This window comes from Mauremys mutica, chromosome 4, assembly GCF_020497125.1.
Source record: "Mauremys mutica isolate MM-2020 ecotype Southern chromosome 4, ASM2049712v1, whole genome shotgun sequence".
Classification (NCBI taxonomy): Eukaryota; Metazoa; Chordata; order Testudines; family Geoemydidae; genus Mauremys; species Mauremys mutica.
In genome coordinates this window covers 151,423,593-151,437,157 of record NC_059075.1, presented here as the reverse complement: position 1 = coordinate 151,437,157, position 13,565 = coordinate 151,423,593, and the positions used below count along the sequence as shown (strand labels likewise).

The 13,565-nt window shown below is 47.2% G+C and overlaps 1 protein-coding gene across 5 annotated transcripts in view; it reads left to right on the top strand.

Moving 5' to 3' along the window:
• LOC123368295 (ubiquitin carboxyl-terminal hydrolase 47-like) overlaps positions 1-13,565 on the top strand; it is a 93,116-nt gene that overhangs the window by 23,230 nt on the left and 56,321 nt on the right. For 3 of the 5 annotated variants that reach the window (XM_045012967.1, XM_045012969.1, XM_045012968.1), the window contains 3 exons: positions 6,995-7,094; positions 8,883-9,004; positions 11,270-11,349. In XM_045012967.1, the coding sequence (XP_044868902.1) occupies positions 6,995-7,094; positions 8,883-9,004; positions 11,270-11,349 (302 nt within the window). Of the gene's footprint in view, positions 1-1,472; positions 1,554-6,994; positions 7,095-8,882; positions 9,005-9,990; positions 10,124-11,269; positions 11,350-13,565 lie in introns of those variants that run through there. The other 2 variants (XM_045012971.1, XM_045012970.1) reach the window with 2 other exon arrangements.

Here is a 13,565-nt window from a genome sequence, read left to right as displayed (position 1 = left end):
CTTTCTCCACAGAGGGCTGGTCACCTCCTCCCCATACTGTGCTGCCCAGTGCAGTAGTCTGGGAGCTGACCTTGGTCGTGAATACAGAGGCAAAAAAAGCATTGACTACATTAGCTTTTTCCACATCCTCTCTCACTAGGTTGCCTCCCCCATTCGGAAAGGACCCTTTTCTTGACCTTCTTCTTGTTGCTAACATACCTGAAGAAACCCTTCTTGTTACTCTTCACATCCCTTGCTAGCTGCAACTCCAAGTGTGATTTTTCCTGATTTCACTCCTGCATGCCTGAGCAATATTTTTATACTCCTCCCTGGTCATTTGTTCAAGCTTCCACTTCTTGTAAGCTTCTTTTTTTGTGTTTAAGATCAGCAAGGATTTCACTGTTAAGCCAAGCTGGTCACCTGCCATATTTACTATTCTTTCTACACATCGGGATGGTTTGTTCCTGCAACCTCAATAAGGATTCTTTAAAATACAGCCAGTTCTCCTGGACTCCTTTCCCCCTCATGTTATTCTCCCAGGGAATCCTGCCCATCAGTTCCCCGAGGGAGTCAAAGTCTGCTTTTCTGAAGTCCAGGGTCCATATTCTGCTGCTCTCCTTTCTTCCTTGTGTCAGGATTGTGAACTCGACCATCTCATGGTCACTGCCTCCCAGGTTCCCATCCACTTTTGCTTCCCCTACTAATTTTTCCCTGTTTGTGAGCAGCAGGTCAAGAAGAGATTGGCTCCTAGTTGGTTCCTCCAGCACTTACACCAGGAAATTGTCCCCTACACTTTCCAAAAACATCCTGGATTGTCTGTGCACTGCTGTATTGCTCTCCCAACAGATAGCGGGGTGATTGAAGTCCCTCATGAGAATCAGGGCCTGTGATCTAGTAGTTTCCGTTAGTTGCTGGAAGAAAGCCTCGTCCACCTCATCCCCCTTGTTGCTCACACTTTTAAACTTAATCCAGAGACTCGCAGGTTTTTCTGCAATTTCATACTGGAGCTCTGAGCAGTCATACTGCTCTCTTACATACAGTGCAACTCCCTGATCTTTTCTGCCCTGCCTGTCCCTTCTGAACAGTTTATATCCATCCATGACAGTGCTCCAGTCATGTGAGTTATCCCACCAAGTCTCTGTTATTCCAATCACATCATAGTTCCTTGACTGTGCCAGGACTTCCAGTTCTCCCTGCTTGTTTCCCAGGCTTCTTGCATTTGTGTATAGGCTCTTAAGATAACTCACTGATCATCCTGCTTTCTCTCCTGGTATCCAACTTACCTCAGGACTTTGGTCTCCTTCCCCTGGTGAACCTAGTTTAAAGCCCTCCTTACTAGGTTAGCCAGCCTGCTTGTGAAGACTTGGTTTGGGCAGCAGTGCAGATATCATAGAAGATGGAGTGGAGTGATCCTGAGTTGATTCAGTTTAAATTAAATGGACGGGCAATCAACACTAGCTTGTTAATTAAGGTTTTTTATTTCAAAAGTTCAGAGTGAGAAACTGAGGGAACTAGTGAAGTCAACTGAAGAGCTCAAGGTCGCAAATGTGGAGGAGCCTTGAAATTTCTTTAAGGTAAAGATGCAAAAATGATCTGGAATTTGCATTCCAAACAAGGGGCAAAAATTTGAGAGAGGTCCAGACCTAAGTGGATGAATAAGTACCTCGAAAAGGTGATTAGGAGTAAGCAGAGAGACTGCAAGGAACAGAAGATGGGATTGATCCGCAAAGAAAGCTATGTCTGGGAGGTCAAAAAGTGTAGGGATAAAGTGAGAATTCCCAGAAGTCGAGCTGAGTACGAGACCTTGCAAAGGAAATTAAAACAAATAGTAAAAGGTTCTTTAGCCTTATAAATGAAAAAGGAACAAGAAAAGAAGCAGCCCCTGGGCATCACTCCCACCCACTCCCATCTCCTAGGGTATGTCTACACTGGCAAGTTTCTGCGGCACAAGTTATACCATCACTTTTATTAAACCGCTGTTGCGTGTCCACCCTGTGTTCCTTGTGACGCTGAAGCGCATCCACATTAGCAACTCTTGCAACAGCAAGGACAGCAGTGCATTGTGGTAGCTATCTCACTGTTCGACTGGTCCCAGGGTGCTTTGGGAAGGGTTTGCAATGCCTCATGGAGCAGGCAGAGCATCGCATGATGCAGGTTTCCCAATCCCATTGTTCCATGAGCATCCTACTACATTGCCAGCTGCTTTTCAGCTGAAGGGGGTCGGGGGGGAAGAGTGTGACAGGGTGTGTGTGTGTGTGTGTGTGTGTGTATGGAGGAGGGGAGAGAGACATTGTGTTTTGTGTGACAGGGAGTGTGTCAGCATGCTGTCTTTTAAGTTCAGACAGTGGCAGGACAACCAGTCCTGAGGCAGGGGGAGGGGGAAACCCCAACATCAGCCCCCTCCTCCCTCCCAGGGCTCTCTGCACAGCAATCTCACACACACACACACACACACACACACCCCTCTGTGTTCAACAGCACAAGCATCCCACATTGATGGTTTGCTTTGTGTCCCAGAGCAGATCAGCACAGCACGCAAGGGCTGTCAGAAATGGTGCTTTGAAAGGGGAGGGGCGCATGTCTCCAGGGCAGTCGAATTCAAAACAATGAGCAGAGCGGTCACTTGAGGCATTCTGGGACAGCTCCGGAGGCCAATTACAGCACAGAAAGCAATCAAGTGTCTACACTGGCAATAGAGCGCTGGGACCTCTGCACAAAGAGACTCATGAATCTCGTCAAGGTGGTGGTGTTTTTTTGCAGCGCTGCAACTGGAGTTTCTGTGCACAAAGTGGCTTGGCACTGTGTATACCTCTGCAGTTTGAGCGCAAAAAGCTGCTTTACAACACAGAAACTTGCCAATATAGACAAGCCCCTAAATCAAACATGGGCAGAAAGGAACTGGGAAATGTGTGCTGGTGGACTTGTGGGTGGATGACCTGAAAGTGATGCCCCTGGAGAGGGGAATGGAAAATCACTGTACCTTTATCTGTTTTACTTTGGGAATCGGAACCCTCATGGTAAAACAATTCTCCCAAGGACTGTTGTATGTGTATTCAAATAAATTATGCCTAGAGGTGGGACTTTGAACTTGACGATGCAGAGAGACCATGTTCTCTTTATGGCTTCGCCAAGGGGAAATTGAGGCAGGTGCACTTGTTGTGCCATGGCGTCCCACAGGAAGGCAACCCACGTTTGTGGGGATGGTGGCCCAGAGCATTGAAAAATGCCAAAGTAACTGGAGGAGGCAGGAGTTCTTCAGGTTCCCCATCATTTACAGATAGTGCTTACAGGGGTAGGTGTTGGTGTTACCTGCTCTGCACCCACAGTAATAGCTGTAGCAACCTGGATCTACCCTGATACGTTCTAAAGGAGACTTACAAAAAAGGGCTCTCTTCCTCTTCCTGGTGTGTCCCAAAGGCCTGTGAGTGAGTTGGTTTAAAAAAATTCTACTTGATTTCACCTTATAAATGTTAGGAATTAAATACTTCGTCTTCCCCTTTAGCTGACTGGGAGGATTTTGTTGTCTCCAGGAAGTTGATTGGAATCATGACTCAGGGTATGGCTACACTTGAGATTTGCAACGCTGGTGGAGGCTTTCCAGCACTGCAATTAGTAAGTGTCCACACCTGCAGGGCACATCCAGCGCTGCAACTCCTTGGCTGCAGCGCTGGCCGTACACCTGGGTCTGCCTGGGGAATAAGCATTGCAGCACTGGTGATCCAGCGCTGCTCATAAAGTGTGGCCACACACCAGCACTGTTATTGGCCTCCAGGGTATTAGGAGATATCCCAGAATGCTTTTAACTAAATTATTCCCTTTGTTTTGTTATGCAGCCTCTCTTTGTTTTGTTGTGAACGCAGGGCTCCGCTCCCAGAGCTGCTTATCTAAAAAAACAAACACAGCTCCTGTTTGCTGTGATCAATCTGTGAACAATCAAATGAGATATCCCCCCTGCCTGCCTGATTCACAGGGGTTGAGTGTTTGCTTTTTGCTTGAGGAGAGAAACAGCAGCGGGAGTCGGCAGCTGCTTATCTGGTCTGCAGGCTGTTTGCTGTTAAGACTAAGGGGTCGGAAAAAGTTTCTGATTTTGCAAAGCAGGGAGCCGATTCAGTGTCGGCTCCAAAAATCCCCTGTCTCTCTCCCCCGCTCCCTGTCACAGTACACACTACACCCCACCCCCCTCTTTTGAAAAGCACGTTGCTGCCGCTTGAACGCTGGGATAGCTGCCCATAATGCATCACTCCCAACAGCGCTGCAAATGTGGCCACACTGCAGCACTGGTAGCTGTGAGTGTGGCCACACACCAGCGCTGTCCCTGCACAGCTGGACGACCAGCGCTTTAACTCCCAGCGCTGCAACTCTCAAGTGTAGCCATACCCTCAGACATCTTTTCTTCGAGTGTTACTCAGACATTGAAGTTAAATTGGTGTTAACAAAAATAACCTCAAAACCAAAGAGTTTTAAACAATCTTAATAAAAATCACTACCCCCTCAATTAATCCATGTTCACTTGTTTGTTGTCTGTTGGCATTGTCCTACCATATGGGTAGCTGCTCTCTTCCAGGATATACAACACCTACATTTCTAAAGAAAGAATGTTGTTTTTTTCTTGGAACAACTTTTCAGGCGTAGACTAAAACACTGAATTTCTCAAAGTGTGGGGTAAGTCCCCTGGGGGTGATGTGAAGACTGCCTGGGAGGCCACAGACAGGCCTCTCAATTATTCTCTGAAGTTTCAGCTTTCATTTTAGAAAGATTAATCTCTAGCTGTCGTGGTTGTGAAGAGAGCCTTCAAAACATGAACTGAGTGTAACCATGTCTGCCTGAGTTTGCAGGGAGCCTGAAGTAACTCTGATGTGTGAGCTGCCCCATTCATTTCAATGGCCTGTAACTCAGATGCCAGTGATGATCATTGAAACGCCAACAATGCTAATTATCTCACTGCTCCAAGCCTGTAAGAAAGCTGAGGAAGTATTATGTGACTGTCTAAGCCAGTGGTACATGAAGGGGGAAGGAGTTACTGGTATCAATTAAAATAGGTATGCTTGTGCTGGTATGATGTATAAAATATTAGCAGCACTGGCAGAACAATGATTGATTTCATTTTCCTGAAGTAGGTGACTTCGCTTTCTAAAGTTTAGGAAACTCTGGAATGACCCCAAACCCAGGTAAGTGAGCTTTAGGCAGGGCTCAGGCTGAAGGCAAAGCAGTAGGAATTTGGTTCCTTTTCTTTAAGTAAAGTGAGTAGTGGCGTAAATACTCAGTTAAGTGGGAGCTCACCTTAAAGCTGCCATTCACAGCCCTATGGGCACATTAGCCACATCTATGTAACGTCTGGGGCACTGAAGTGCATAAGAGTTTGGGCCACCCATGTTTTTTACTCCTAACAGCCATACGTATATGGTCCATGGAGTCGCCCAGATTCCCCAGCATATCTACAGCCTGTTGAGAGTCCTTTCTTCAGGTGCTGTGTGCAAAGTGCAGCCTGTTCAGCATGTGGAGAGGGGAAGGGGTTCTGGGGACCCCACAGCAGGGGATCCATGTTGGTCATTCCTGTTAGTTTTGTTTGTTGGTTTATATATCACTGTTGGGCAGCTAGTTTAGAACAGTGGTTCCCAAACTGGGGTTTGGGAACCCCTGGGGGTTCACGAAATGTTACAGGGGATTTTCAGGAAAAAAATCCCTACTGGCAGACAGAGCTGTCCCCAGGGACCCTGGGTAGCATGGGGCCAGCAGAGCCCCTGCACGTCCAAGAGCTAAGCAGATCAAAGCAAGCAGATCTATCACACTGAGGAGATTTAAACTTCAAGACTCCTTATAAGAAATGGAAAGGGAGGTGGATATTTTTTGCTGTTTTTAAAATTAAATAGGCAGCTGGTATAGTTTTTTAAATTATTATGAAGAACAAGTTGAAGCTTTGTTGTAACGTGCGTTGTTTGCCTGGAGTGCTCAAGACCTGAATGCTTGTGTAGGAGGAACTCTCTGAGTTGGCTTCTTAAATACCTTTATGCTGTTTTACATCTGATACTCCGTGATGAAACATAGGAGCCTTGTCTTATAACAGGCTTATTCCAAGTGATACAAGCTACGAAAGTGAGATCTTGGAAGAGCATTGCCATTTTTATAATGTAATAAAAATACTGTATTGCTAAATAATAATTAATAATAGTGTGTAATCTGCAAGTCATAAAAACAAATTTTATATTTCCAAGATCACTGCTTTTATAATTTATACTCACGTAAAAGAGAAAATCCCTGGAAATATTCATTTTTAGGAGGGGGTTCGTGAGACTTGACATTTTAGTGAAAGGGGTTCACAGATTGTTAAAGTTTGGGAACCACTGGTTTAGAAAAAAGAACCCAGCAAACTTTGGAAGACACACAGCGTGAGTGTGAGTCCCTACAACCAATGCACTATATTGGCAAAATAACAGCTGGGTGATTGCTGCAGCCATCCGACTTGGGGTTGGAGTTTCATAAGTGAGGAATGTGCTCTGATATTCTCCGGTCCCCTGAGGCATGCCATCTAGGATAGGGAGGTTAATAAGGGAATCATCCCTCGGATGTTACATAACTATGGTTCCTAAATTGGAGCAACCCAAAGGTAGGACAGAAGGTTTGATAGATTTCTGGTAGCCAGAATGATCCCTCCTGACATCAGGAATCTGATCCTTCTGAAGCCTGGGAACATAATGGCTTTGCTTAAATCAACTCAAACTAGACCAAGAGAGTACCTGGGGGGGAGGAGAAGGGCACTGGCTGAGGGGGAACTGGGACTGAATGGAGACCTGTTTCTCAAACAGTAAAATCCTGGCAGAGGAAATGTGGTTTTTCCTCAGATGCTGCCCTGCAACACAGCTAGAGCTGCATTTACCCAGAGCTGTTACCGACCTCTGATAAGGGAGCTTTGCTGTATTACAGCTCTCTGGCTAGTCACTTTCTGATCGTTTTCTCTCCTTTTATAAATCAACCCAGCAACCAACCTGGATATGAAATAGATTTTCTCTGGTTACAGGCACTTACGTGGGGCTGCGTAACCAGGGTTCCACCTGCTACTTAAACAGCCTGCTGCAGTGTCTCTTCTTCACGCGAGAGCTCAGAGAGGCCATCCTCAGGTGAGGGCGTTCACAGTAAACCCTGGGGTTACATGAGCAACAGCACACAAGGGATGTGTGGTTAAGCTGGGTAGCTGCATGGTTCTGATCCTGAGATCCACTGTAGGACTGACCCATTGAAACAAGACTGAAAGGGCAGCACTGTGCAAGAGAGAGGGGCAGGTGGTGATGGCTGGATGCAGGGTGTGAGGGGGAAGAGAAAAGAGAAGGGGCAGCAGCCCACAGGTATGAGGAGGGCAGAGGAAGAGGCACCTTGAAGTTATACTGGAAAATGAGGCCCACTTCTAATAGTAGCTTCATGGCACATTCAGGCAACGTGATGATCATGTCCAGTGGGGTGGCAGAGTGTTACCTAGAGAGAGGACCAGGGCACGGTAGCAGAGAGACACCTTTTCTAAGGGAAGGCTCTCTGAAGGAGGCAGTCTCTATGCTAGGCAGGCACTGTAGGTCTGTGTGTAGCTGGACCATTTGCAAGTGAAATCAGCATTCAAGGTGCTGAAAAGTGTGATGGGGTTTAAATGAACCGGTCAGACATCTGTTGGGAGCTCCCCATATTCACTCACCCTGCCTAGGATGACCGAGGAGGGTTTGGAACAGTGCGGGAGAAGGTGATGAAAACAGCCATCAGAGACCAGAGGTCAAATAGGACCCAAGTTGCCAGAGCTGGAGATGGGAGCCAGAGGGGTTGGCTGCTGGATAATATTTAATGTTTTAATATCTCCCTCCTTCTGTACAACTAAGACACTAGCTCAAATTGGTTAGACCTTGTCTTGGTGTTAACTTTTGAAACCCTTTCCTTCTGGTTATCTTTCAATAAACACCTCTTTAGCTGTAACATGTTGTGTCTGTGTAGGGGTGCAGGTGGTCTGGCCTAGCAACCACAGCTGGGTTGGTGTCCACAAGGCAAGGACAGCCACCAGGTGGTAGTTAGCGAGCAGGGTCAGAGACTGGAAATCAGCGGTAGCTACCAGGCTGTAATCAGGAGGCAAGAGTCAGGGTCAGAGTCAGACTGGAGCTGGAGAGCGGAGGTCAGAAAGTGCGGGGGAGGCCTGGTGTCATCGCAAGCCAGCAGTCCATGTGGTTGCCTAGACAGCATCCAGGGTAACCACCAGAGTTAAATAGTGAGCAGGGGCCAATCAAAAAGCCGCAGGGTGCTGTCACTCTGGGCCCTGCAGCCGGTACTTCCTGTGGTGCCTAATCTCCACAGTGCTCCTTGGCTATAGCTCTCCATGGCCTCCAGGTGGCAATGTGGGGGGAACATCAGCTGTCCCAGGCTCCATGACCCAGGTTCTGCAGGGACTTATGGCCTGTAACCTGACTCTCATCTGCAATCTTTGTGGCAGTCTGGGAAAGGGGAATAGTTACTTGGCTTCATTTCTGCAAGTGTTTAATAAAGAGCAGACTGAGGAGAGATGTGTATCTGGCTAGAATGGAAATACGATGCTGGGTCAGAAATCCAGTCCCAAAGAAGCCATCCCTGTAAAACCTACAAATAAACTGGTCACAGAAAAGAGTCAGAGCAGGTAATTCTTGTCACTTCCTTACTCGGTCCCCTATTGCACTGTATCACCAAGCCAGAGAGAATCCCCCACCCCGAGATGAGAGTTGATCTCAATCTGTTCTTTCATTTCTGGGATTCCTCCAAGTGTGCCACCCGCAGGACCCAACCCAGACACCTGGAAGAGGGACCACTCTCTCCTGGAAGCACTGCTGCAGCAGTAGTTGGGTCAGAACCTGGATTCTACCTGGAAAGTAGTTGATTAATTTTATGTCTCTGATATTTTGTAGCTGCAATAATTGTGACTCCGGTATCGTGTGTCAGCTGAAAAAACTGTTTCAAAAACTTTTGAAGCATGATAAATCAGCACCTTCCACCAAAGGGATTACGAAATGCCTTGGGGTGAGAAATGGTAAGATGTTCCTCTACAGTTCTGTGCCTATTCACAGGCATATTCACATTCACACAGATTTCTATCAAACAGGAGACAGACATTACCTAAGTAACATCTCATTTATTGATGCTAATCATCAAAAGGGCTGGAAGTTCCCTTTTTCCTAGGCCACTAAAAGCCTGTTTGCATATTTGAATTTCTCCTCTATTTCTTCCCTGGTCCCATCTTGCTCCTTTTCCTGTCCCTAACAGGTTCTTGTGTCTTTCCCGTTCATATCTGTGAATCCTCAAACATGTTTACTTTTGGTCCCTTATTTGCTCCCCTGCCTCTCTGTTAATACAAGATGATTTCTCAACCAAATAGAAAAGGTTTCCACAATCCCATGTCTGCTCCATGACTTTCCCTGCCCTCTCCCTAGGCAGCTTCTCCTCCTCCTTTACAATAAAAGTTCTTCAGATCCCTGTACTTCTGAAGATTTGCCGTGTCAGGCACACTGACTTCTGCTGGGTCCTTAGGGTCTCTCTTCCTGCAGCCCAAGGCCTTTCCCAGGTGTTGCTGCTAGCCTCCCTTCCGCTCACACCCACAAACCTCTCACCCGAGTTTAGTGGTACTTTGAGCCTGGTCTGGCTGGCCCAGCCGTGTGGGTGGGTTAGAGCCCAGGTTCTACTTTCACTTGGGCCGGTAATAACTTTGCAGAGAGAACACAGGCTAAATCACTCAAGTGCTGATAGTCCTCCAGTGCCTTCTAACAAACCTCCCCATGTGCCCAGGAGGACAGACAAGATTTCCTACAATGCAACGGCACAGAATCATGGAGTTGCTCAGTTTACTGCAGCACACAGAACCATGGGATATGTCCCCCAGAAGCCCTAGAAATACACAGGGGATCTCAGTGCCAATGATGATGCATTATCTGGCATTGTGATGTGACTGTTTTCACACTTGGGCTAGGCTAACAAGGGTGTCAGTCACCCAGGCTAATTGCAGTGAAGATGTGCCCTTAGAGTGTTGCTGCATTCAGAGGTGCTCAGGGTGCTCTCTGCTCAGAGGCATGAAAAGTTCTAGGGGATCCACCTGACCAGGGATTAAGAAATGAATAGGGCAGCAGTATGGAGCACCATCCTCTGGATCTTTTAAGTTAGTCATCTCCAACCTTTTAACAAAAGATCACTTTTTGAATTTAAGTGCATCTCAGGATCTACCCTACCCCTTCTGTGAGGCCCTGCCGCATCCCCAAAGCCCCACCCCACTCACTCCACCCTCCCTCCCTCCATCATTCACTCTCCCCCACCCTCACTCACTTTCACTGGTCTGGGGCAGGGAGTTGAGGTATGAGAGAGGGTGAGGGGTTCAGGGTCTGGGAGGGAGTTTGGGTGCAGAGCAGGAGTTCAGGGCTGGGGCAGAGGGTTGAGGTGCAGAAGGGGATATGGGATGCGGGCTCTGTGAGGGAGTTTGGATGCAGGAGGGGGCTCAGGGCTGGGGAGGGGGTTGAGGTGTGGGAGGGTGCTATGGGCTGCTGGCTTTAGAATGGAGGTCAGGGCTGTGGGTTGTGGTGCGGGCACTTTCTGGGCGGCGCTTACCTCAGGCAGCTCCCAGCCAGCAGTGCAGCAGGGCTAAGGCAGTTGCCCCAGCTCCATGCCACTCCCAAAAGTGGTCAATATGCCCCTGTGGCCCTGGGGGGCAGCATGTGACTCTGCGCGCTGCCCCTCTCTGCAGGCACCGCCCCCCGCAGCTCCCATTGGATGCAGTTCCCTGTTTCCAGTCAATGGAGCTGTGGGGGCTGTGCTCGCAAGCAGGAGCAGTGTGCAGAGACCCCCTACCTACCGCAGGGGCGTGCTGGCCGCTTCCGGGAGCAGTGCAGGGCCAAGGCAGGTAGGGAGCCTGCCTTAGCCCCACTGTGCCGCTGGACTGTTATCAGCCAGAGATCACAATTGACTGTCAGAGGCTCCAGGATCGATCAGTCAATTGCAATCTATGGGTTGGTGACCACTGTTTTAAGCAGTATTTCAAAGCCTCACTGTTTTGTTTTGGTTTTATAGTTGTTTGTTTTAAAAGAAAACAACCTCAAATGGTATCTTTGTAGCAGTTGCAAGACAGGTTTTCCCTGTACTTGTGAGTTCCGGAAACATCCCTGCTGTATCTGATCTGCCATCTTACAGCAGAGTCTCTGCTGAAAGGGAAACAGAAGAAATGGAAACTGAGCCACCAAACACTGCCTCTGTTAGGATTAAGTAACCAGCTAGCACAGATAGATGTTGATCATTCTGGTTTGTGTTGGTACAGTGCACCAGCAGCAGGATGTCGTGACATATTTCCGGATTCTGATGAATAAAATCATTGAGGAGACAGAAGATATTCAGCCGGTAACTTTGAGACTCTTTTATATCATTACTTCCAAGAAAACCCTCCATTTAAAGAACTTTACATTGCAAAATCCAGGAAGTGCCAGACGTAAGATTGTGCATGCTGTCTTATTTCAGCCCCCTTGTGCATATTCATTATTTATTATACAGTCTTCAATGACATGATCGTGCACTGTTTTTTCCAGCGATCCCTGTTTTATTCAATGCACAGGGGCCTGGCTATTGATAGAGGTCTCAACAGGTGCTCAGTGAGTTGAATTATATAAAACTTCTTAATTTAAAGGTCCTTGGCATTAAATATTTCTGCACCTGTCATTTTCCGTCAATAGTTATTGAGAAAGTTCCAGGCTTTTGAAGAGGTATCTTTTGCTTTAAATAGTTGCTTGGCCACAGTTGAAATAATGCAGCTGGTGAGTGGGTATGTTGTCCTTTGGAGACAGTCCATCTTCTGGAGGTGGCACTGCTGGACAAGCGGGTGCAGCAGCAACTGGAGCTGAGGTTCCAATAGTGGAGAGTGAGCAGAGGACAGAGGAGTCTGAACTTTGCTGCCGGAGGAGTCCCTCCCCGTTGGGACAGCTACTGGGACTGGCCACACTGGACAATTCAGTGCACAGGTGGATGGTGCTCTGAGGATGAATCAGGCTTGTGTAGTGAAGGAGGCTGTTATCTATAGGACCCCTGCTGCATTTGTTGCAGAAGTTGGAAGGTGTGTAATGAGGCAGGGGGCTGCAGAAAGAGAACGGGTGGGTCTTATGATAAAGGCAGTTGAACAAACACCACCCTGGAGAACTGGCTTCTATCCCTGCCTGTGCTGCAGAGTTCCTGTGTGTTGCTGGGCAAGTCACTTCAACCAAAATGTTCACAGCTGGCCACTAGTTGTGTGTTCCTCCTTTTCTGGATGCCCAACATGAGACACTTGGGGCTAGATTTGCAGAAGTGCTGAGCATGCTTAGGTGCGACTGAAGTGGACTGGAGCCATAATTTGAACATATAAGGTGCTATAAAAATCAGTGGACAATTATGACAATTTTGGCTTTAATCTCTTGCCTCAGTTTACCAATTTACAGCTGGGGTGCTAGCACCACCTAATCTCCCAGGGTGTTGGGAAGACAAATTTATTAGCATTTGTGAAGCACTCAGATACTGTAGTGAGAGCAACGTAGGAACACCCAGGAGGAAATTAATAATTCTGGATTCCGTGCAGGGTTTGCAAGGTTTGTGGAGAATAATTGAACACATTGAATGAGGATGATAAAAATAAATATTGAATAATTTCCTAGTCACTGCATGAGGCGGGGGTCATTAGAAAAACATAGCATGTGATCATGTAATTAAATACTGTATCATAATGCATATATGTGCAAGGGGGTGCAACCTTAACCTCTGACATTTCTTAACCTTTAAGTGATTGTCATGGCAACCTTATCCTTATTTTAATGTAGTTTTTTAATGGGATTTCCTCAGATTTTTAAAAAACAAACCAAAAAAGTAAATCCTATCATATGGACCCATGCTGACCCCCCCAACCTGGTGCATCAGCAGGGTTTGTACCTTTAGATCCACTGCACAGAGCTCTACCACTTGAGCGAGTGGAGTAACTGGTAGCTGTGTCAGTTGAGTATATAGATCAGGCACTAGAAGGGGAGGAGAGACACACTTTGCCAGCTATTTGCTGACAGCAGACAAGTGTAGAGGCTCGGGACTTCTTGATTCAATTCCAAGTTCTGTAGGAGAATGTGCTTTACTGGTTATAGATCCTTTGGCCCTTGTCCCCTCTCCCCCAAGACTGTTTCTGTGCCCTCTCCTCCTATATTCCACTTCCTGGTTCCTGTCCCACTCCCCCTCTGTTCCTAATCTCCCATCATCCATGTCCATATACCTCCCTGTCCCCCTCCCCTCTGCTTGACCATACCATGAAGATATCCCTGCCAAATATCCAAGTCCATCCTCCAAAGAATGGAAGGACTAGAGCTTCTCTACCAATTACTCACATGGATTAAACAGCTTATTTTTTTAAACGAATCTTGTTCTCAGAAATGACAGAACCATTTTTCCTGAAACTTTCCACAAGAATTCAGCCTAAGGCAGACACCAACATGGAGAATTTCAGTCCAAATGGTTACAGTTTGGCAAAGTTATAAGCAACTGAAAACAGGGTTTTCTACAGAAGCGTTGAGCAGCCTTACCAACAGGAGTCACTGACCTGTGCTGCCTAT